This window comes from Columba livia, chromosome Z (genome assembly GCF_036013475.1).
Source record: "Columba livia isolate bColLiv1 breed racing homer chromosome Z, bColLiv1.pat.W.v2, whole genome shotgun sequence".
NCBI classification, from domain to species: Eukaryota; Metazoa; Chordata; class Aves; order Columbiformes; family Columbidae; genus Columba; species Columba livia.
This window is the reverse complement of record NC_088642.1, coordinates 10,436,444-10,461,187: the sequence shown is the minus strand read 5'-3', so window position 1 is coordinate 10,461,187 and position 24,744 is coordinate 10,436,444. Positions and strand designations below refer to the sequence as shown.

Below are 24,744 nucleotides of genomic sequence, written 5' to 3'. Positions count from 1 at the left end.
AGCTTTTCAAATGCTAGTCCAGAACTGTACAGGTTCTTTTCACTAGGATCTTGCTGGCATAACGTCCTTCCCTTCCACCCTCTTCATAACTCTGTATACTTCTCTGCATCTGTTCCTTGGCATCCTACACATTCATCCTCAGCTTTACTCCTCCTTTGATACCAACATTGCCTAATTCATTGTATTTTAGTTAGTACCGCACTACTGCTCAGAGCAAGAGATTAATGCTCTCCAAAAGGTTTACAAGCTATGAGGATTTTAAAGAACACCCCTCCACCCATTTTCAGCCAAGTAAGCCAGTACACGCACAGCGGAGATTTCAAGTAAATCCAACAGCAGAAGGCTAAAAAGAGAGCATCTTCCCTTGAGCAAGTATTTACGAGCTCACAATAAAAAGGTAAGCGCCCCATCATCAGAATTATACCTTCTAAGCACCTACAGTAGAGAAACATCCCCTCAGAGGAACAACCTGTTGCCAACAGAGCCATAAACCAGATGGTTTATGCAGGACATGTGCCACAGCTGATTCCACCTTACCGCGCTTCAGACATTGCCAGTTCATGGAACAGCCCTGCTGAACCAGCCTGCTAATGGATTTTCTTTCAGATTGCAACAAAGCGTTGCTGAATTTGAGTAGTTTGTCACTGCAGCCCCACACATTTGTTGACTGTATCAGAAATGCAGTTTCTTGAAAATATAGAAGGTAGGAAAAACACCCTCCAAAGAAATAACCAAACTTAATTCTAACAGACTTGATGAAAGAGATCCATTTATTTCCCACAGAGAGGTACTGAAAGAGAAAAGATGTATAAGCAGTACGTCCTGATTCTAAGGAATAATATCCCAGGTGTCTAACCAAAATTTCATGGCATAGACAATGGACTGTATTTGTGACCAGCCTGAAAATTCATTTTACAACAGACTTACACAGACTGAAGATATATCCTGAACCACCATGCACAATCAATAAAATTGTATTTGTTACCAGCCTGAAAATTCATTTTACTCCAATGCAACATTTTCTGGAAGCCTTTAAAAATAAATCAAAGTGAAGATGCATCCTGAGAATGTTTTTTTTTGTTTGGCTGGTTGTTGTTTGTTTGGTTGGCTTTTTTTACCAATGGCAACAATAAAGTTTATGTTAGGAAGAGACCCTTCCCAGTTCAGTATAGAAGGAAGTTCAGCCTTTAATTTATTTGAACTCTAAACAGCTGCTTGTCTCCTGGAAACCCTGTTTCTCATTCCTCAAGCACAGCCCATGTTCTTCAAACACATACAAAAATTAATTTTTCCATTTTCTTTTGGCCTGATGATGGGCTCCAGTTAGAAGGATTTTAGTATGAACATGTCAAAGCGAAGAACGCTGTTGCATGAAAAAGCCTTTTACAAGATTTCTAGTATCAATATCTGGTTTTGCAACCCAGCAGCACATCCACGATTTGGCCTCACCATCTAAATCTCCCAGCGCTGTCTTTCTGCCTCCTCTGCCAGTTTTCTTCACATCTCTATCCCACATAATGATACCCACCACACTCACACTGGCTCCCTCACAGAGCCCCAGCTCAGTCTCTGCATCCTTCCTGTTCTGACGTTGGGCAGCTTCCAAACAACTCCTAAGTAAAGTTTTTCCTCGGTTGGCTTTTACCTTTCTACATGCTTCGTAGGTTTTGAGCCCAGTGTACTCTCAGTGTTTCTTCTCTGTTGCTTCAGCTCTTCATGCTGAAGTATCTTGTGTTTACATTTTTAAGGGAAATGTGCAAAGCAAACATCTGCAATCCCGAGAATAAAATAACAAGTTCTTATCTAATGCTTTGCCATATAAGAAAAGTAGAGTCATTTCCAGTTGTTGCTTTGGCTCCATAGAAAAGTGCAGACTATTGCCATCATCACATCCCACAGTCCATTACATAAGCTTATTTAATTCCAGAGATTAGAAAACCTGCCCCCGTGGTTATTCTTCAGAGGCTGTTCCACAGACTCCAGGTTCTCATAATTGAAGTTGTCTTCTACCGCCACCTTCAATTTACTTACAGCAATTTTTCCTTTTGTAAACAGTAAGCTTAAACAGGCCATCTTCCTCCCTGCTGCTTATCTTCCTCTTCCCCAGCATAGTTCAGGCATAAACAGGTTCAAACAAGGATTAAACCAATTCAAAGAGCCATCACTGCCAGTTCTGAGCATCTACTGCTCAGAAAGGCTTTAAGACATGGATAGCTGCAAGAGTAAACCAGAGCCATAGGAGCTCTACACACATCTTACAACTTCACCTTGGGTCCCAGAACATCCCTTTAGAAACTTTCTATTGGACAGACCCAGTGTGGCTATTTTTACCTTTTTGAAACAACACTGTTCCTGTGCTTCTCCTGTCCCACACTTCTCTTTCGAAAGTTTAATAAACTCACACCTTCCTCTCTCGAGACATACTCATATTTTCCCCATAAGCATTGAAATCTCACCAGTACCCATCCCAGTATGACATCTTCCTTCTTGAACATGGATAGCCACAGCTGTCCTCTGCAGGAATATATGTCCTCTTAGTTACTAGCTATTTCTTAAATTTAGTTTTTCTTCTATTGTTTTTGACTTTCAAAACTATTTGTTTCAAAACTGTGTGTTTTGCTGCTGCTGGTGTGACCCTAATTTTCTTCTGCTCTCCATTTTATCTTCCCCATACTGAAATACCACAACTCCACTGCCTTATTATAACACCTTGGACACGCATCTGAATCAAGCCTGGATGCAACGTATCAGCATCTTTTCACTTCAAATACTGAAATCACCAGCCAGTAGAGGGTTTTGGTGAACTCCAGAAAGTTCTCCTCAGTCTAACTGATCCTGTACCTCAGGTTTTGTCAGAAAACAGAGTTATGGCTTAACTACATTCTCCTGAACCAAATGCAACACAGCAGCTTTTGCGTAGTCACAAAATGCTCCCAACAAAGCGAAGGTGTCAATGATACAATTTCTCGAATGCTATGAACCGTAAAGATCACCTCGCAACCCTCAAAGACAAAGCTATAAACAATAAACACCTGAGGAGGAACACGCATGTTTCTGCAGTTCCAGTTGTGCCTGATAAAAAAGCCACTGCAAACAGACCCAGTCCTAACTACGACTCATTTAAAACTGCACACATCAACAATACAAGAAACAAACAGCGTCCATTAGGGGGTCTCAAATAAGCCATAAGAACAACAAATGACTTATGATTCACTGGTACCCCTTGCTGGATCATCCAATCTGGCTTTCCTCAACAACCAGATTCTGAGACATTTCATATTCTGTAATCTCTGACATGGATTTGCAGTAAGTCTGTTCATACTTCACAAACTTTTCTCATTCCTTAGACCTAGTCCATCACGCTGGAATGCCAAGAAAATCAAGAGTGAACAAAACCAGCCCCACCTTCCTACTCAAGTTTTAACACATGTGGCAGAAATATCTATTCCATTTAGACTAAGACATTTTGCTCTCAAGCAGGAACATACATTTGAGACCAAATTAAGAAACTGTTTTACAAGCAAATAAAAATAACCAGACCAAGCCAGATACCTAATTTAGAATTTTCTCTCCTTTTTTTTTATTTTCTTTAATCAAGTTCCTTTTAAACTTCTTGATTGTTTGTGTAAGGTTTCACAGATTCCGCAAAGTCACAGCTCAAAGAAGGGCTCTTCTTTGAAGACAGGGATCAGTTTTTGAACACTGCAGAAAAAAACCCAACAAAATAAACAGAAATGCTAGTAGGAAGGTGAAATACTGCCCAACCACTCAAAGAACACCATCTGACCCATTATCTGTGCTGGTTCAGCCCTAGATTTCTACCGTGATTCAGCAATGAGACCCTACCGTTAAAAAGACAAAATGCCTTGTCAATCTGCATTTCGTACAGAGTATCTGAGCTAAGCCCATGGACTCCATGCCCTAAGCAGGAATCCAGTGCTGCTCTGAAGAGCTTCAAAACCAGAGTAAAACAGGCTGGTGGTTGAAACAAGAAATGGGACTGGGATACCAGGGCAGAAGGGACAGAAGGGAAGTCAGAATAACCAGCCTAGTAGCTTATTCACCCCACTGCCACTCTTCAATGCAAGATGTTAGCAAACACATCACCTCAGCTGACACTGAGAGGTTAAACAAGTTACACAGGTTAAAAAAACCTAAATGTATGTATAGATATAGATAAGTATATTTGAAAGAGTCAAGAATTAAACCTGCTTTTAAAGTACGTCAAGCACTACGCTGCAAAGAAGTTCTGCTGTGTCAGTGGAGCTGTTTGTGTCCACAGGACGATGGGGACAGGTTTAGACCAGTGGCACCTTTTCTAAAAACACGCAGTCGTTAAGAAGGATAAGGAATTACTGGAGGGAGTCCAGTGGTGGGCTACAAAGATGATTAAGGGTCTGGAGCATCTTTCTTATGAGGAGAAACTGAGAGAGTTGAGTCTGTTCAGCCTGGAGGAGAGAAGGCTGAGAGGGGATCTCATCAGCATTTATAAATATATCAATAGTGGGTGTCAAGAGGATGGACCAGACTCTTGATGGTGGTGCCCAACAATGGAATGAGAGGCAATGGACACAGACTGAAGCATAGGAGGAAAAAATCCTTTACTTTGAGGTGCCAGAGCCCTGGAACAGGCTGCCCAGAGAGGTTGTGGAGTCTCCTTCTCTGGAGACATTCAAACCCACCTGGACACATTCCTGTGTGATCTGCTCCGGTGAACCTACTTTAGCAGGTGGGTTGGACTGGATGATCTCCAGAGGTCCCTTCCAACCCCAACCATTCTGTGGTTCTGTGATCTTCTTTGACCACCAAGGTATCCCCTATATATTTAGGAAAGTTCTGGTAATGCTTTTGGAACAGCCGCAATCCTCTGACCGCTACTCACTCTGTAAGCAGTCAGCATTCAGCAGGTCTTGGCACTTCTCATGGCACTTGACTCCGCACTCCCCGCAGCGCATTCCCTGCCGCGCGATGCCCCACAGCAGCCCCTCGCACTCGTAGCAGTAGGTAGGAGTTGTGGCTGTCCACACTTCAAAGTTGTGCGGGGTTGTACAAGAGATGGGGTAAATTAAGGCTTGCAAGGTCTTCTTGTAGACATGAGATTTCTGAAAGGCAAGAGCACGTGTAAACCAACACCCAGGAAGGTGACTGAACCTATTTTTGCTGGTTGACAAATGAGTTTTAGGGGAAAAGGCATGAGCAGTGCAATAAATCTACATACTAAACATAGCCAAATTTATCAAACTTTTACAAGCAGCAGCAGAGGACACCCTTCCAAAAATGTTTCTCCGGGGATTAAAAAAGTAGAGGAGATGGAAGAAAAGAATTAAGGTTTGTGGATGAGGAATATCTTGCAATAAGCAAGTTTCACACACTGTCCCCCGTGGCAGATAGCACAGAATGAAATTGTAAGATTACATTTTTCAGGATCATATTGACACATTAAATGTTATTTTTTATATGTTTGGTTTCTTTAAACAAATGATACAAGATGCTTTGCATCTTTATTTTTAGATATCTGTGAAGCTGGCTCTGCATCTGAGAGTGCCAAATTCCCTTAATTTGCTTACTAAAACTAAACAGGAGCCAAGCAACCCTCCCACTTACCAGCTCTTCATCTTTGAGAGATGTTCTAGTGGCCATTGCTGAGGTAATTCCGGCTTTCCGGGACTGAACCAGTGACTAAGGAGGAAGAAAGCTTGTTATTCACCATCAATATTCAGAAACGCACTGGCATTACACACCCAGGGATGCGACCAAGGGGACTCTGTCATGCCAGACACTAAATCGGCAGTCTATTAAATCCAATGGGTTTCCTAAATGATAGCTCACATCTTGGAAGAGTCAAATGCGTACACTAAAAGGTCTCCAACTTGTTTCCATCTGCCCACAACCAGTCTTACTCTGGTAAATTTTTATTTATCTGGTAAGAACTGTCAGTGGAATCCGGGTTCACATCTCCACTTCTATGTTCTTGTAACGGTAACTCTGCCATCGACTAAGGTTGCTACCTAGGACTCAGTCTTCTATATTTAACTTCATTCATATCCAAAAGGAGATTATTTCATGAGTTTTACATTATACACAAAAGCCCCAAATGTCACATTGAAACGGTTACAAATAAATGGGATAAAAAAAAGAACAGAGTGGGTTGGGAGCACAGGTTTGAATGTGCTGATGTAGCACATTCATTGGCCATCACTGGACAGAATGAACAGCACTTTCCACTCAAAACTGCCTCTTCCACACCACAGTGCAGCTCTGCAGCCTTGGACAGCACAGGTAGTGCCTTTGCAGCGCCTCACATTGGCATACAAAGGATTCCTTCAGCAAGTTAGATTAAGGCAGAGAAGAAAATTAAAGCCAGCAACATCTGCTTTGCAATCAAACTCTGTCAGGAACCTTCATTTATGCTCTGTTTTATGCTGTTTGAAGAGAGATTGAGAAAGTTCATTCCAGCAGTGATGGAGTAGGACAGAGCGGTGGACACGCATGCAATGCAATATTGCAGGTTCAAAATAAAAAGCAAAAAAGTGGAGGGAAAATTGGGTAAAATAACTTTTGTTTCTGGTAAAGATGTGGTGGGTAGTCTTTAGCTCCACTTACCATGGCCTGTGAAGAGAGAAAATGAAAGCATACAAAGGAAGTAACACAAGTTAATGCCATTATTGCAAAGATTTAAGATACAAGCAGTTAGTAAGACACATATTAAGCTTTCCATGCATAAGCTGGCAAAGAGAACTGCATGCATCTTTTCACAGGAATTACAGGATACGGAAACTTTGGTCTTTCAGCTGTTACAGCATCTTTCCCAAGTATGAAATTGCTACATGTACTGAACACAGCCAACAGAAAGCCATTTGTCCCACTGAAGCCTTATTTCACTGTATCGCACAAGCATATGAGACTTGTCCTCATTACTCTCTTGGTTCTTGTGCAGAAGCCTACTGGCAATGTTGCAAATTGATTTAAAAGCCCAAGCACATATGCTCGTTTATCTGTCCTCTGAAATTCCAACCTTCTGGTAAGATGCCAAACCTCACATGGACATTATAACTTTCCCTAAAGTATGTGATTTTTAGGAAAACATTTGAAAATAATGCAGGCCTAAAAATAATCAAGTATTCCATGTAGAATAAAAAGGAAAAAGAACATGAAAAATATCTTATTTCTGCCAAATAAATGAAACTGTCCGCAAAACCATAGCTCATTCTTACTCAGATTTTTCCAAGCAGAACTTCTGATCCTTTAATGTAAGAACTAATTTAACAAAACAGTAAACTTCCAGTTTCTTGAAGCGACAACAAACATTACCATATGTCAAAAAGTAAAACCACTTGCACTAATGGCTGTGTGGCAAAAGGAAAACAAATCTCTTACCAGATCACTGACAAGTGGAATTGGCTTTTTTTTGCGTAGATCGGGCATGCTGTCAATGCCATAGAGACCACCTGCAGGCCTGGAAATTCAGGAGGAAAACAAAAAAGAAGATTAAAAATCTCAGCAGCACTGAGAGAGACAATACAGAGATGACCAAAAAGTTTGCTTAAAACATCAGTCTCCTTGCTAATATCATAGTAAATGACAACAGGAAGAAACAGTTCACTGCAAATGCAACCTAATAATAAACTGAAGTTATTAACACAGTGAAAAAAGGTAATTTTCCCACTCTCAGTTCTGAGCGAGCTCAGAGTGGACTGGGCATGGGCTTGCAGAGCACCCAGAGCTCCAGAGTCACTGCTGCCAGGGCGGTGGGTGAAGGCAGCCTCAGCGCCACCGCTTCTGTGGGGCACAGATTTGGCAAAAATACTTACCCAACAGCAGAACCAGAGCTCTGTGGCAGCATTTCACACGTGGCTTAGTCTGTGGGGACTGAGCCACACATCTCTGCTTTCAGGAGAACCTTGTTTTCCTTAGGGAGAGCTCAGTTTATAGTTTACTACTGGCATTGAGTGCCACAGTAGGAAAGACTTTGGAAACGTGAGAACATCCTGTTTCCAGTCCTTCTCCATCCCCTCTCTTCCCATTTAGTTAATTTAGGGTTGTGGGGGTGAGGAAGGGCATGCTTTACTAGAGAAAGTAAAATCAAATGGAAGATTACACTTGAAGTGTAAAGTTAATGCTAAAAGCCATTAAGTGTTAATCTTCTTCACATGCAACAATCCAGATGTTCCTGCCGCGTGTCGGTGGTTTGGAGGGAGCATGGCAGAGTGTATCAGCTCAAGGGCAGAACGCTGCTAACCGTCATCTGATTCTAGGCTAGAACGTGCTTAAGCCTGACCCTCGAGGTCCATACACTTATTAGGAAAAAACTCATATCTGAGGAGAAAAGAGATTAATTTTTATTTCTATAGAAGGGACTGTTTGTGGTGCTTGGCATTTCAAATCGTGCAGACTCTACATACAACAGCTGCCGTTTACTGGTGGAAGTGGCAATGGAGCAGAAAAAGCCATTACCCCAGCAACATTTGGAGCCTGCAGAAATAAAGCACTATAACCTGCTTCCTTCCCAATGACACCAGCCTGAATAATTGTAACTGGATCCTGCCATGCACTGGTAACACCACATGGATTTAAGCCTGTGCATGAAGAAGGTCTGTTAATTCAGCTTAAGGGCCCCATGTAAAGCACCCGCATTCATCTGTAAGATGCTGCTTTTTGCTATGGCTGGAAACTGAGCACACATTTCTCTGCTAGGGCTGTTTAGCCTGGAGAAAAGGAGGCTGAGGGGAGGCCTCATCACTCTCTACAACTACCTGAAAGGAGGTTGTAGCATGGAGGGGGTTGGTCTCTTCTCCCAAATAATAAGCGATAGGATGAGAGGAAATGGCCTCAAGTTGTGCCAGGGGAGATTTAGATTGCATATTAGGAAAAATTTCTTCATGGAAAGGGTTGTCAGGCATTGGAACAGGCTGCCCAGGGAAGCGGTGCAGCTTGGTCTGCCTTAATGGTAGTCAGTGCTGCATTTTGGACTTCCCATTCAAGCTTCAGCATTTCAGCTAAGGACAGATCAAGACAGTATAAACAGGAATTGTTAACACGGGCTAGGGTGGAAGGTGCTTTTGAGGGCTATGTTTAGGTGCTGGCTGCTAGTTTAGTCCTCTTTTCAACGCAACCCTCTAATAATGAAAGCCAAAATATATTCAAATGTAGAAGATAATCTCCTGTCGTTACCCTATGTGTCCCATACAAATTTATACAAGAATTTAAGTGTTATCTTAAACAAATGTGCAAAACTGTGCTCCAAGTCATCTGGAATCCAGTGTTTAGTAGTTATGTGAAACTGATCTTTCTGTCAACATAAAAGCTATTGTGGATATTCGTCTGGCTACTGGAGCGAACACATGCATGTTTAATTTTCTAGGTTGTTTGCAGAAAAGCTGCCTAGTCACAGAGACTATCACCAATGTGCGGTGCCAGAAAAACAAGATATTATCAAGGTAGGGTTATGGTTTCCTGGCCTTTAAGAAATGTTTCCCCCAGAGTCCCTCCATTCTTTCCTAGCGCTCCTTTTCCTCCAGTACACATATAGCCCATAGCAGCCAGCACAGCTTGAATCTCTGATAAGTTTCTCCACTAGTCATTCATGTTTTATTTTGGTATAATAACTTGATCATTACAGGAAATTAAATTATCATTCTAAAAGGTGAACTTGAACTGTCTCTGAAGAAGTTGGTAGATGGTTGGAAACCTGGGTATATCTATTTCTGAAAGTTTACATGTTAAAGACCCACGCTATCCCTGGAAGTGTTTAAAAGACACGTATATGAGTTTCTTAGGGACACGGTTTAGTGACAGAGTTATGTTATGGTTGGACTCAATGATCCTGAGGGTCTCTTCTAACCGAAATGATTCTATGATTCTATGATCCTATGCTGTTGCACCCTTCATATTTGTTCTGAACTGAAGAACCGACCTGCAGTGTGGCTCCCTCCCCCTGCAGTGACCACCCAGCCTGCCAGGCAAAACCCACAGTGCCCGTCAGCGCCTCACTCAACCTCCCCACCTCCACGCTGCCCTCATACCTCACTAAGAACACGGTTCCTGAAGCCTTCTTCTTGGCTACAAAGACTGTAAATGAACCTTCTACCTCCTTAGCTATTCATTTTCACCCCATACTGTGCCAGCTTATACCTTTTTGCCATTGTGTGATAAACCATCTGGCACTTTTAACTTATTTTACTGATTTGGCGCACCCCACCCGATGAACTGCTTTAGGACACCACAACTATAGGAAAGAGGAGTATGGGTCAGACTGTTCTTGCTGCAATAAAATATACAAATAGAACTACCCTTTAAAAACAATCTCTTTAAAAATAATGTAGGAAAACAAATTGCCACTATAAATTTGCACATGCCATGAAAACTGGGAGGTTGGTAAGTGGCAAGAGGAGACGTGCATCCCTTGGCAAGCAGGACCTACTCAAACCTGCTTTGAATACAGCCAAAAGTCAAAAAAAAAATCCAGGGTGACCCAACCTACATGGCAGCACGCTGTGTCCTAGGATGGACACGGATGTCACAGCACAGCCTGGCACAGACAGAAACATGCCACAGCGCTGCAGTTGTAGAACTGACTCTTTTGATGGGGTGTGGGAGGGCGACATGTCCGAGCCAGGGCTGAGCTGACAGCTGCCGCTGGCTGAACGAGCCCGGCGGGAAGGTGAGCAGCCTCGGAACCGCGCCGAGCGCTGGGGCTCCGCGGCAGCACGGGTCACATCTGACGGCAGCACCGCACACGGCTCTGCGCCCCGGCGCCAGGAACCCGCCAGTGCTCAGCCAGACCCCGCAGCTGGGAACGGGAGACGAGCCCGGACGCGAGAAAGGCAAAGATTTACAGCAGTTAATTAATATCATTGGAATCTTTGGACAAGAATTAGAACAGTTTTCCAATGCTATGAGGAAGATTGGGACAGACTTTTTAGCAGGGTCTGTTGAGAAAGGACAAGGGGTGATGGTTTTGAACTAAAAGAGGGGAGATTCAGGTTAGACACGAGGAAGAAATGTTTTTTACAATGAGGGGGGGACACACTGGCCCAGGTTGCCCAGGGAAATGGTTGATGTCCCATTTCTGGAGACATTTCAGGCCAGGCTGGATGGGGCTCTGAGCAACCTGATCTAGTTGAAGGTGTCCCTGCCCATTGCAGGGGGCTTGGACCAGATGACCTTTGAGGGTCCCTTCCAACCCAAACTGTTCTATGATTCCATGCTGGACATCCTTACAGCGAGGCTACATGCTGTTTTTACTAGAGGTTACCCACATTTCCAAGAGAGAATTCCAGAAAAACTTGCCCAAGTTACACTGCAATAACCCCGTCTTGCTTATTACAGAAAAATCCGACCCACACCAAGAAATAAAGAATATCTGCATAAAGTGTTTATACTATCAGAACTCAGTACGGTCTTGCTGGGATTAAACATGGAATTTCATCTGCTGTCCCAATGTTACAAACTCTTTCTGATACTCATGATACTGTTTTGGAGTAAAACAGGTGTCATACTCAGATGATGCCAAGAACTCCAGCATTATTTAAATCACAATACAGTCTTATTGGTAAGTTTTGTGTCAAAAATTTGTGTCGAATCACTTGAATTATGAAAGCATATGCAAAATAAAAAGGGAGAGTCTGTAAGCTGAAAAGATGAAACAAAATGGTCACAAGTAAAAATCCAGAGTTAATGCTCCAGCTAAAATTTAACTACACAGCTGGGAATTCACATTTCTTTTCTACACATCTTCCAATGATTATTTTTCTTCTAATTGAATCTAAAGCAAACTGTGAGTACAAACAAGTTATTGTGCTGGAGAAACATGCCTAGTTACAACCTAGTTTGTTGTAAAATACTTATGGTAGACTGAGGTTTATGATAGAATCAGCTGTAAGCCAGACTGACGGACAAAAAGACCACCTGAAAGGTGCTTGTATTTGCCACTGAAGAGAGGTATCCTATTATAGTGCCTACACAGGCACTCAGATGACCTCCTTTTAGCCTGTTTATAATAAAAAAAAAAAAAAAAAAAAGAAAAATTCAGCAACTATTCTTAATTTACAAAATTATTCCACTTGTTGTGCTTTCAGCTACCTCAGTCTCTTTATTCAAGCGAAATCTCTACTTGGCTTAGCAAAATTACAGTGATTATATAAGCAGAAGTACTGACAGTACCTCAAATATGCACACTGTAGCTTTATATGTAATAGGGGAACTCTCCTCTGCAATGCATCTAATATTTATAGCATTATTATGGAGTTCTGTCTTGAGAAGCGAATAGCATTTTTGTATGAGATGATTTGCACTAATAGGCTATATAGATATGAGATATTACTCCCAGAGACTGATCCATAAAACCAATTGTACTTTTTTTTGAAGCTCTCTCTCCAGAACCAGTGATTACAGACAGGGAGCTACCTTTAGCATTATGTTTAAAAGTGCAAATAGCTTGAAGCATGTATTCATCCTTTAAAAGAAGTTTTATCACACAGATGCTTACATTAGATCTTGAAAATTTAAGCAAGCAAAGTTGGTTTTCAGTGACAGAAAATGATTACTTCCTTCAAACGACACCACTTCTCTAATCTTCACATGAAAGAATTCCAAACGCAAGTGCTTTAACAAATGTTGTGGCTAATGAGCCACAGTGAGGCTAACGGTGGGATTAAAGGTTCCCCACTCACAACCACCTTTTCTGGAAACCCTTCGCATGGGGGGATACAGTGAATAAGCCAAATGTTTTTCAAAACTCCATGAGCCAGTCTGTTCTGTTATAGCTCAAATAGAAAGGGAATAAAATTACAGACAAGAGCAAACATTTCCTTGAATTGACAAAACACATTTCGGGACTGTAGGTGTACTCATCTTTCAGACCTGGAAATAATTTTATGTGCAGGAACCAATAAACTCAGCACATTGTCTTCTTGTTAAAGCAGGAAAAGGTGCTGGTTATGGTCAGATTAAACCACTGTCTTTCTGCTCCTGCTAATTGCCACTTCTCCAGCAGCCTGCTCAGCGAAGCCTCGGGCTCCTCAGGACTGTGCGGGGTTACCAGGCGGCCCCACACATTGCAGGGGTAGAAGATGCTTTGTGGGAATACCAACATCGCAGAACAACGGCTCCAAAAGCAGAAAGCCGTGTAAGGAAGCCTCTGATTTAAGATTGCATTTTATGAGGGAAGCTTCCTAAAGTAGTGTGAGAATTAACTGAGGCGTGTAGCAAGCCAACCTCTTGCTGAGATTTCAGGGCAAATCTGCTGCCACACCAGCTCCTAACGAGCGCACCACCACCAAGCTGTATCACCCTAATCACCTGCCTAGCAGCTTGTAAGATGTGTCATTGTCTTTTTTCTTTTTCCCCAGACAGGATTCTAGGGAAGCTACCATGCTGGTGCCTATTATGCAGAGTGTCACGACAGAATTACACACAATCAAAATTTGTCTGCTTCATTTGCTGCAAGTAGCGCATTGCAGAGAGAATGCACGGCCTCTCGTTCTCACCTGTGCAAAAGAGCCATGATGATCACTGCTTTAAAAATTACAAACTGCAATTATTTCCAGGGTTACCGCAGTTTTGACTGCTACAGTGACTGTAGAAATCATTGCAAAGATGATTCTTCTAAGAGCAAAAGACAATCTTTCTGAGCTACTCTTTCCCTTCCTTCATGCCATCAGTGACTGATTCAGGAAAAAGGATCTCATCCAGACCACCTGTGGTGTTCAGCAAGGATTATTTAATACTACTGCCATAAGCACTTGCCACCATCACATCAGACAATATATATTGCAACTATAACCTTATTCTTAACCACAGACCTCCTGAAGCTGCTTAAAAGAAGACTCTGAAGCAGAACAGCAGCCTGGGCCTACGTGAGGCATGACCACTTGATTCTTCCTGGAAACAGCCATTAAAAACATCAGAAGTGCTGCTTCTACCTACGCTGAACTGCAGACCTCTAAGTGCGCTGTAATTATAAACACAGGGAAACAAGGTCTCAAAATTCCACTTACCCTCCTTTGAGCCAGGGAGGTTTTGACGGATCAGCCTCATCTTGACCCTTAAACAGGGGAAGGGAAAAGAACAACATGAAATTAGTTACTGAGAACATCAGAGGTATTCAGGCTATATTCTGAGGAAAGGATAACAGACAACACTGCATGCAGGCAAATGCATACAGAAACTTATTCAAGCACCTCCAACAACCAGCACATCATGACAAGTCATACAGACACAGACAAGCTATGTGGTTTCACTGAACACCTAGAACCAGGACCAGAAGAGCCTGTTCAGTGCACTCCTCCTTTCAAAAGGCAGGCTCAAAGGCCAGTTTTTTGGTTTTTTTCTCCCCAACCCAACAAAAGGATGAGTTACAAGAGAGCTCCTGTTACTGCAGGTCACCACTTACATGATCACGGTCATAATGAGGTGGTTGTAAATTAAAAGCACCTGTATGAAATGCACAAATGACTGACCAATGCGAAACTTTGTACAAATATTTGTAAGATTTGTTCAAGGTCAAATGCAAAGACTCTTTAGCCCTCTAAGCAGGGAGGTCCCATTGCAGCTCTAGTCATCCATATACAAGTATTTAATTTCCAACGGGTGTCAAGCAAGGGCCATCACTTGCAAGATGACTGCAGATGAACAGGGATCTCACAGGATGATGGAAAACACCACAGACTGCAATATGAGGACTCATGAATTCAAACCATGTTCTTGTCTTCGTATTAAGAGTGTATTTATAGAGCTATGTTTTGTTTCTTTGAAAATCTTCAGTGTACTGATTAGAGCTGTGGAGTGTTTAAACACTTGCAGTGTACCTGGAGAAAACAAAAGCTTTTGGATAAGGGGGAAATGGATTACACTATAACTGGAAACCTTTTGTTCCAGCTTCATACATTCTCCTACGCTGCCTGAAAGAAAAGCTGGTTTCAAACAGGAGTAAACTAGACATGCTGCTAATAGCTATCACTCCAACCTCCTATCATTATGTGTGCTAAGAGTATACAGAGACTGTAACATGCACACAGTGGAAAACAAAGTAGTTTCAGCCATAGGACTTGCAACCTGAGAATCACCACAAAGTAAAAGACTATCTGTCAGGAAATAAGCTCCAGTTTTATGCCAGGTAAAAGAGCACAGCCCCAAAAGAAAGATTGATTTATTTTGTCCTGTGCTTTGGATGAGCTGTGCAACTTCGGGTGTTCACAGGTGACGTATGAGGTATGCCAAGAAGAGCAGAAACAATCAGTGAAAACGAGTTTGTATTTGAGGCCCCAAATTGCACAGCAGCAAAACTCCAAAGTTTTTATCACTCAGTCCTACAAGTCCAGGGCTAGGCAGATCTGAATGGACACTCCAGCTTTCCTATGTAATCATGCAGGCCTGTAGAGCAGGCAGGAACCCCAGCACACGGTCCAGAGAAGATATAACAGCAACCAGATCCTTCAGAGCACACAAACGAGGACATCTTTACCTTTGCTTTCGAACACATAAAAGAGCTGCGGGCAGAAAGCAATCTTAAAATGGAACATAATTTTATACTGGGCTGAGCATGACACAAGTCGGTTCAGCTGTACTGAATGACAAAAAATGACAAACACAAACACAGCAACATTTACTGGTAAAAGGAATTAGTGCAATGGGTTTTTTCAATCAGTTTATCTGAGAAACTCTAAATATAAGAGGCCAATATTTAAGACATTAACTAGATGATAAATAGCGCAGGCAATACTGCAGCCAGGAGACCACAAGAGTGTCAAGAACCCTTTTTGGGGGAAGAAGATCCAGGGAAGGATGTTACCGAACTGAGCAATAATCATTTCCTACAGGCAGCCACAAGTGAACAGAGAATGCTGGGGAGTGTGGACACAGGGAAGGGCAGAAAGAGCCATCAGGAAACAAACCTCCATCATCTCCCACGTTTTGTGACATGCCAAGTAAAAACTGCCAAGAGTCCAGACAGACTGTACTTCTGTTCATTTATCTTAATTCATTTTGCCAACCCTTTTAGACTTGCAAATAAAAAAGAAAACAAGAGAAGAGCTTCTCTATGGTCAATATTAAAAACCGTCTGGGTACAACAGCACAAAACAGAAGGAAGAGCTTTCAGTGACAATACTGATGCAGGGGCAAGGGAGGTGATGGCTGCGTGGAAACAGGAGTCATCACCTGCTGAAAGCAAAGTGAAGAGGTAATTTGCTCCAGGCAGCACTCTCCCTGAGAAAATGCCAAGAGAACCAGCACCTGACATCCATCAAATGAGGGCTGATGCCTTAATACTATAGAACAGACAATGCAATACCCACAGTTAAGGTGAGTGGGGGAAGGAGGAAAATGTGATCTAGACTAGCGTTATTGTCTTCAGTGGCTTGAAAGGCTTCAGAGCAAACATGAAGGAAACCATTAAAATGGAGGCAACTGGAAAACCTGAAAAATATCATTTAGGGTACACCACTTTTGAAAGCATCTTTTGTTTGATAAAGCAACCATTTTTCTTTAGACACAGAACGAATTATCAACTGAATTTTCATTTCAATAAACAACTTTTGATGCAATGCCATGTGACGTTAACACGGCCGGATGAGCAGAGAAGGAGTAGGGAGCTTTGAGGTGGGTAAACAAGTAACTGTTGCTGAGCCAGCCATGGACAACGCAATAAGGAAGCTGGTGGGAGTAAGTAGGATCTGCTGATAAAATCTGCTGATGACAAACACCGGTACTGATACAGAACTCAGATGCCCAGCGGAAAGAACCGATGTCGGTGAAGATTGCACCAATGGAGGATTAAATGTAGTACGAATGGCAAGGTCAGAGCCCCAGAGCTTGCTGCGAATTTGACTGCATACAAGGTGTTCCTCGGTGGAGAAACAGAGGTGATAGTGGACTTGTGTTCCAGTCATCACATGTGCCACCATGACACAGCCACGTAAGGAGAGAGCAGCTTCCATAGAGTATGCCCAGTGAAATGTCTTCATAGAAACAAAAGCATAAATACCACTGCACCGTGCTGGCAAGACTCTCTCAGAAAAGCGTATATAATCTTTTCATTCTGTATCAAAATTAAAGAATTCACACAGGAAAATAGCAAAAGCAGCATGAGGATGGAAACACAATTCTGCAGGATGAGAACAGGACAGCTTGCTTATGGTAGAAAAAGAACTTTTTCTGTGCTGATTCAGTAGACAGCAGAACACAGTGCACAGAAGAACTGCCGCTAAATACAAATGGAAGACGAAAATTCAAAGGTGTCTGACCATGACAGTTGTGTAGAAGCCTGCCAAGAGGAGAAGCAGACACCAAACCTAACCACTTTTAAATAAGGAAACTGTGCACTAATGCCACAATATCACACAGTGGCAGAGGGCTGGCAGTCACCAAGGAGTCCTCTGCAGTCCCTTGCTGCACTGACATACGCACTCAAAGAACCAGAGGCTGTAGTACCTACGAGCGTTGGCATGAGGGTTAACAGAGTCCAGACACCTCTGGGAGTGCCAATTAAAGTAATCCATAGTTTACACCACTGCTGTGGGTAGGAACACTTCATGCATCCATCTTCATTCAAAGAAAGCAAATGGCAATGCCATCTAGATGGGTCTGCTGCAGCTGGGAACCTTCCCACCCTCTGAAGGCAGCACTTGCAGCAGCACACAGGACTCCAGCAGCTGCTCTGGGTCTTGTCACCAGCCACAGATCTGCAGGAGCTGAGCCCATGATGACAGCCTGGCTCGCTTAGAGCCTGGGCAAGCAGAGGAAACACCAGGCAGAACCACAGAATGTCAGGGATTGGAAGGGACATCAAAACACCATCTAGTCCGATCCCCCTGCCAGAGCAGTGTGAGGGGTTCTAGCCCTGTCCTTCCCAAAACAAATGGGAGAGCAAAGGGCAAGTAGGCACGTTTAACATCTGGTCACCCACACACTGCCTATCACAGAAAGTGTTTTGCTGGCTTATGCTTCACTTCTCTGCACAGCTCTGCTGCTCGACCTCTCCGTTAAAGCAGCCAGACCAGGCTGGATCCAAATTTGTGTTTGTTTTTTTTTTAATTTCCAGTAAGCACATAAAGCAGCACCGAAAAGATGGAGAAGCAAACATGTAAACAAAACAGCCCAACACACCTTTACACAATTTTCTTTTTCTAATGCTGATGAAGGACAGTTTTACACCTACTGTCCGACAAATACCTTCAGCTGGGAAAGCGCTTGTCACCCCTAGTAATGCAGTATATTCATTCACAGTAAAGCATGCTGCAATCAGTTGCTGAAAGGTCTTTTCCAAGTAGTTAAAGTTTCTTATCAATCAAGAACCAGTTAGCAAAATAATGCATAGATTTAATACCCTGGATTAAGCAAGTCGACAGACACGATCATTTAACACACAGTACTCAGTCACAGGGAAAGCAAAGTTTAGTGAACCCTAACAAGAAACCTAACAGGAGTTTTGCTCACTCAACAAAGGCAGCAACTAGGCTTACAAGTGATTTGAGAAGTTATTTAACCAAGCTGCAATTTGTGAATTTCACAGTTTATCTCACACACAATAAGATGCTTCAATGGACATAACAACTACATACTCCTGTAGAAGAGAAAGTCCACAGAATGGACAGAGAGGCATATTACAAAATAAGGAAGAACATGCTCAGCTCTGTTAGCCCTCTCCATATAAATGCATCTTTCCACATAAAAGGCTTTCTAACCATGTTACTTTCCATCACATTTAAGTATCGTCTAGCACATTATCCTCTTTGATAAAAAAACACATGTAAAACATGGAAAGCTGCTTTATTTAAACATATAAAGAAAAAAAACAATAATGACTTTTTTTTTTGTTTTGATCATCATCCTAACTTGTTGTCAAATACCATGCTTCATTATTAAACCTCAAAGGTCTCAATTTAGCTATAGATTAATCTGAACCAGGCTAAAACGAGGAGCAACTGTTTCACTGTCTAAATTAAACTTCTGGTCATGTCTAATTAGACCATCTCTTCAAGTGTATTAGCAGAATCAGAATGAACTAAATCATCCCATGTAAACTACTTGGTCTCGTGGTTCCATGTCTTCAATGACTCAAGTATTCTACATTTTACAATTAATCCAAAGCTGCGACAAGAGAAGAGAATTTAAATTCATGGTATTCTGCAACAATATCAATTTAAATAATGACCGAAGAGCCCCCAAGGAAGCTCCTTCCACCTGATGTATCTTCCAGTACCAGTTTTCCAGATGCCGGATGAGCAGCTTAAAGGAGGCTGCAGCATTTTTCAACTGAAGCCAGAAAAGGACAGAATTTGACATGGACATTTGACATTGGATATCTCTGCATTCCTGACAAAGCATTAATGGGCAGGCACTTACAGTAAGAATGAAACAAAACTGCTAATACATGAGCCAATAAAGCTTAGAAATGCAAATTCGTCAAACTTAAAGGATGAGATCTGCACGGAGGCCCAAAAGCCATGCAACGTTCAGCCTGCTCCAGGGAGCTGATTTATCTGGATTCATACAGCTCAGGGAGAGGCAGAAGCACAACAGGCACCAAATCCACAATGAATTCCAGAAAATACAAAATTTAAGAACCCAAGAGACAGAATTTGTTCCGTATGAGGTACAGGTGCAAACACAAACGTATATGTTACACAGCAGCCAAGAAAAAAACTCTGTGGATCCTCTTATGCGTAAAGTTACCTGTTGCTCACAGTGTGATAAACAGAGAGGAAAATGGTCGATGGGTGGAGAGGCAATAGCTGAGGCACTGAGGGAAAAGTCCTGCCCTTTTCAGGAGGTGCAAGGCCCTGCTCAAAGCAAAGTGCAGTCTGCAGCCTGCTAAAAAGGCATGGGATCTGCAGCAGACACTGCCCAGCATCCACAGGCTTGCTTAATCTCACTATTATAGCCCACAGAGGTATTTTTTGAATTTGATTAGCGTAAGTATATGAACCAAGATAGACATGGAATGAAATAATACAACTGAGGAAAAATGAGTAAATACTTGGTTTAAACAAGATGCATAAAGAAGAAAACCAGAGTCGACAAGATAAACAACTTGTACTCTGCTAACGTGGTGCCTGTGCACATTACACACACCCCACCGAGCACCGAAGGGAGGAGATCACTCCAAGCGTTCATGTTTTCCTCTTTGTACAATGTAATAGGCACTGAACAGACTCGTACGCAGTGTTAACAATTCCTCTGACAACCATAACATGCTAAACTGGATCTCAGCGCCTCAGTGGGAGCCACCGGCTACACAAAGACAAGGCATGCAGACACAGGAGTTTCAGAAAGAGATGCTGGTTACAAGGGACAACATGTACAACCTGGAGCTCTCCTCTACCTCCTTCTGTGAAGGAAAGAAATAAAACAAAAATAAAAAAGAGAAACAGAGAAGAAGCAGAGGAACAAAAGTTAATAGACCAGATTTCTGCCATGAGCTCTGCAACATGATTTCAGAAAAGTGGGGTAAACATTTGCTGCAAGTTGATAAAATATTTGTGCAGCGGAGAGTTTTCCCATGTGCTTCCTGGGACATGCACCAGTTAATTAATCTCTACCAATTAATCTTGAGTTAAACTAACCAAATTTCATCCATAACTGCACATGCATTAGAACATATGCTTTCGAGAGCTGATTTTTAGAGTTACAGTTCCTGCTTTGTTAATTCAAGAATTTTAAGTAGTCTTAATGCAGAATTGGAGCTGCTATTTACCACACTGGAAAGAGAACCTGTATTTATTACAGAGAGGAACAGATTTGGCCCCCCTTCCCCCAGACTGCATCCACTGCCTGCGTCTGAAGCGCCTCCCCCCGCTTCCCTCCTCGCCCCCTGTACATTTTGCCCGTTCAGAGGAAACCAGTCGCTCCCACGGAACACATTTTGCTTTTGCAAATACCATAATGCTAGAAAGATATTTTTCTGGTTTTATAGATCTAGGCAATTCTCCTTTGAGAAAAAAAAAAAAGTATCCAGAAGCCACCTACAGTAAATCTCATGTTTATGGATAGGAAACTTCAAGGCTAGTAAAGTTATATGAGAGTCATACTCAAAACTTCCCGTACAGACATGACACTTTTTAAGTCTTCCAAACAGATAATATAAGAAGAATCATAGAATGCACAGAAGAATCATATTATTCATTTACATATGAAAGATGGAGGGGAAGGAATATCTTCATGGCAACAAGGGCCACTCAAATTGGTTTAAAAGCTAAAATAGTTTTCGAAGTTACTGTGTATATGGGTGTAATTACACACATGCAATCACTAAGACAGGAAAACAGAAAAGCTATTTTAACTCAGTCACTAAGGAGAAGTCAAATTACTTTAGCAAATGAAGTGCTGAATTACAGCTAAAATAAAAAGCCTACTTTCCACCTTACGACATGCCCGCATGCATCCTGATCAGGGAGGAAAGGCTCTGGACCGCCTGCAGGCCCCTCCGTGAGCTAACGGAGGAGATACCACGAGCAGCAGGACATCACAGAATCACAGAATGTCAGGGGTTGGAAGGGACCTCGAAAGCTCATCCAGTCCAATCCCCCTGCCGGAGCAGGAACACCCAGATGAGGTTACACAGGAATGTGTCCAGGTGGGTTTTGAATGTCTCCAGAGAAGGAGACTCCACAACCTCCCTGGGCAGCCTGTTCAGTGTCTGTCACCCTCACTGAGAAGAAGTTTCTTCTCATATTTAAGTGGAACCTCCTGTGTTACAGTTTGTACCCACTGCCCCTTGTCCTACCATTGGTTGTCACCGAGAAGAGCCTGGCTCCATCCTCGTGACACCCACCCTTTGTCTTCACCATTGACGTCTTCTGTGTAAGAGCCGGTGCTGCAGCACTGCCCTGTTCTGACAACCACCTCTGCACACACCTGATGGCCTGGAGCAGCTGAGAAAGCCCAGTGTCCACCCCAGATTCGGGTGGGAACAGGCTCTTTTGGGCACAGACGCTCCTGACTGTTCCCCTCGAAAGTGATTTCCTATACCATCCTTCTACCTGTCCTTCTATTAAGAAAAACCTTCCCACCCAGGCAGCCCCAATTCCACTGCAGGTTCTCTGGTTTCCTCCTCCTTTTCACACAGTCACCCCAAACACTTCAAACCCAAGACCAGTCCCTCCTGACTCGATCCCTGGAGTCGCTTCAGTGTGTCCCAGGCAGACACCTCTCATTCTTGGTTCATTTATCTGCTTTGCATCCGAACCAGGTTCCTCCCTGATGTCTCCTGTGAAGTATCTGAGTGCAGAAGATGCAGGAGACTTGGACTCGTGTCCCCTCTCAGGTCTGCCAGAGCTCTCAGTCGTGCCGAGCAGGGAAAGCCCCGCTTTAGCCCCCGGCTGGAAAACACTGAGGACAGATGGAGTCCCTGGCAGCGCAACAGCTCAACTGCAGCAAGCCACCAGCGAGCATATGCAAACTACGCATTTCTCAAAAGCTTATTCACTTCGCTCATTTGGGGTTGATTTGCCATGGAAAAATCCTTGACACAGACTAGCATTGCCAAATTTTGAGGCCTGAGGGCACTAGAGCTTCTCAATGTAGGTCAAACTTATTTTTACACAAACGCAAAGCAATAAATCTTACATTAGATTCATTTTTCGAAGAAAATAATAATATTATTTTGGCTTACGTTCCATACACATCTTTGATTTCTAAGCCCCTTCAGTTTTCAGCTGCTAGGGAGAGATTCAGGCCAAATATAAAGTTTGTCAAAGTTCTGAGCAACTGCAGACAAAGATTTAAAATCCTCTGATTATGTCTCATTACAGCAGGTGTGCTCACAGCATCACCAATGCTGAATAACATCACTAAACCCCAAACCACAGAATTCTTCCACCCTTACACTTCTGAGCAATCAATTTACATCTACAAAAATCACTACCATTTCAGGGATTATTTTAAACAAAAACAAAGTCAAACTATCTCCATCTTATGCTTTTTCCCCCTCCTTTTTCTCAAATTAGAATTTTGAAAGGTTGCTCAGATTTTCAGGGGATATTTTATTTTTTTTCTCTTTTGACTTCAAATTAAACACAAGAATTATTTACATGCATCTGCCAGGTTCTAAATTGTTCCAGTAATTTGCATCTGTGTACAACTATAAATAATTTAAACCTTTATGCCAGCGCATCATCTCTGATTCACCAAAACACACAGATTTACCAACACCTTCAAAGTTATCATCCATTCCTTTGCTGCAGGCTGCTGCCAAACACATTTAATAAAATACCTTGAACTGAACTTTCAAGCAGGCATGAGTAATACGGTGGTTCAGGCTCGGAACCAAAAAGCCAGCAGGCAGAACTAGGTTTTCAGTGGACCTGACCCAGGAAGTTAAAAGCCTATTAAGAACAAATCATATTTTTCAAGTAAGACATAAACACTCATCTGCAGCCTGGGGAAAAAAAAAGCAAACCAACAACCTCTCATTGCATTCTGAGTATGATGCTTTTTCCAAAGGAAGAAAATAAGAACTGGGCTCAAACTTACTTTATGTTGAGTACAGTGCCAAAACAACCCTGTATCAAAATGAGTGAGTATATGATTAATTTTGCCCTGCTCTACAGCCCTTGGCAAGACTGTCAGCCCCTTCTCTCGCTCCGGCTACTGCCAAGTATTTATTCAGCCACCGCTTCCTTGCACACTCGCTCTGTTCTCTGCGAGTGCTGCTGCTTTGATTTTGTCCCTCAACCTCCACCCTAGACAGGTCACCTCTGCCAAGTGCCCCTGCATGGCCCTGATGGTCCCTCCAGGGTTTCTTCCAAGTTCTCTCCTACTTCTCATCCCTTACCAAGCGCTTTGCACTACCCTTGATTCCTTGAGACACCTCCTGTCTCTCGGAGCACATTTCCTACATCGTGATTTCACCCCATGCTTATTGTTGTAGCCTCCGTTGTCCTGTCTACCGTACAGATGTGCCTTTGGGCAAGTGTCACACAAAGTCAAATCTTTGTCCCATCACTAGATGATGTTCAGGGATGCCAGTTCATACTGGAGCTGGATCTAAGGCGCCAAAGTCCAGCTGTGATCTTCCTGTTTTGGCTGTTGCTCACTTGTGGACATGTCTGTCCTGCTCAAATTCTGCTGAGATGAGCAGCTTCCTCTCACTTTCAGAAGCAGGTTTTCAATATTTTCGTTGCACTGTGGCAAATGCTAATCCAAACCACTGTCTGCTCCCTCAGGTCCTAAAATTAGGACACGTCCAGGACTTGAGCACTAGACTAACGCTACCCAAAAAATCAAAAAGGAAAAAAATAACAAAAATAGATTTCTGAATTAAAAACAATTTCATCTGTACTATCTGCACATTACTAATCTAAACATTCCCTTGAAGGACAAAAATACGCATGTATCTGTGCCAAGCTTGCTAACAAATCCTAGTGTTTCACTCATTAAAAACCTATTGTTTCAATCAAGCCTACACTAAGGAACTACAACATAGGAAAGCGAAGAGCTGATTAAAAGCTTTATGATCTGCAAAACTGAGAAGGTCACTGGTGCAGAAGTCAAATACAGATTGACAGATTGTTTCTTCACAGTCACTGGAAAAGACATTTAGAGCAAGACAACTCTTTCAATGTGAAAAAAAGAGCACTCTGATTATTCTGACTACGTTTTATGACTGCAAGAAGTGAACAAAATAGTTGGTACAGGAAGGCTTAGAACAAGGATGTGAAGACTTAACGCTGTAGCTCCAATACCTGCCTCTCTTTAAATCATCAAGCCTCTTCCCTTAACTGTGTAGTGATTTGGACAGAGATG

General features: G+C 42.5%; 1 protein-coding gene across 14 annotated transcripts in view; it reads right to left on the bottom strand.

Moving 5' to 3' along the window:
- The window catches only part of LOC102097415 (protein unc-13 homolog B), a 222,988-nt gene that overhangs the window by 81,067 nt on the left and 117,177 nt on the right, over nucleotides 1-24,744 (bottom strand). For 7 of the 14 annotated variants that reach the window (XM_065047131.1, XM_065047133.1, XM_065047136.1 and 4 more), the window contains 4 exons: nucleotides 13,998-14,044; nucleotides 7,378-7,456; nucleotides 5,605-5,679; nucleotides 4,883-5,102 (listed from right to left, as the gene is read on the bottom strand). In XM_065047131.1, the coding sequence (XP_064903203.1) occupies nucleotides 4,883-5,102; nucleotides 5,605-5,679; nucleotides 7,378-7,456; nucleotides 13,998-14,044 (421 nt within the window). Of the gene's footprint in view, nucleotides 1-4,882; nucleotides 5,103-5,604; nucleotides 5,680-7,377; nucleotides 7,457-13,997; nucleotides 14,045-20,306; nucleotides 20,330-24,744 lie in introns of all 14 variants that reach the window. The other 7 variants (XM_065047132.1, XM_065047129.1, XM_065047125.1 and 4 more) reach the window with 2 other exon arrangements.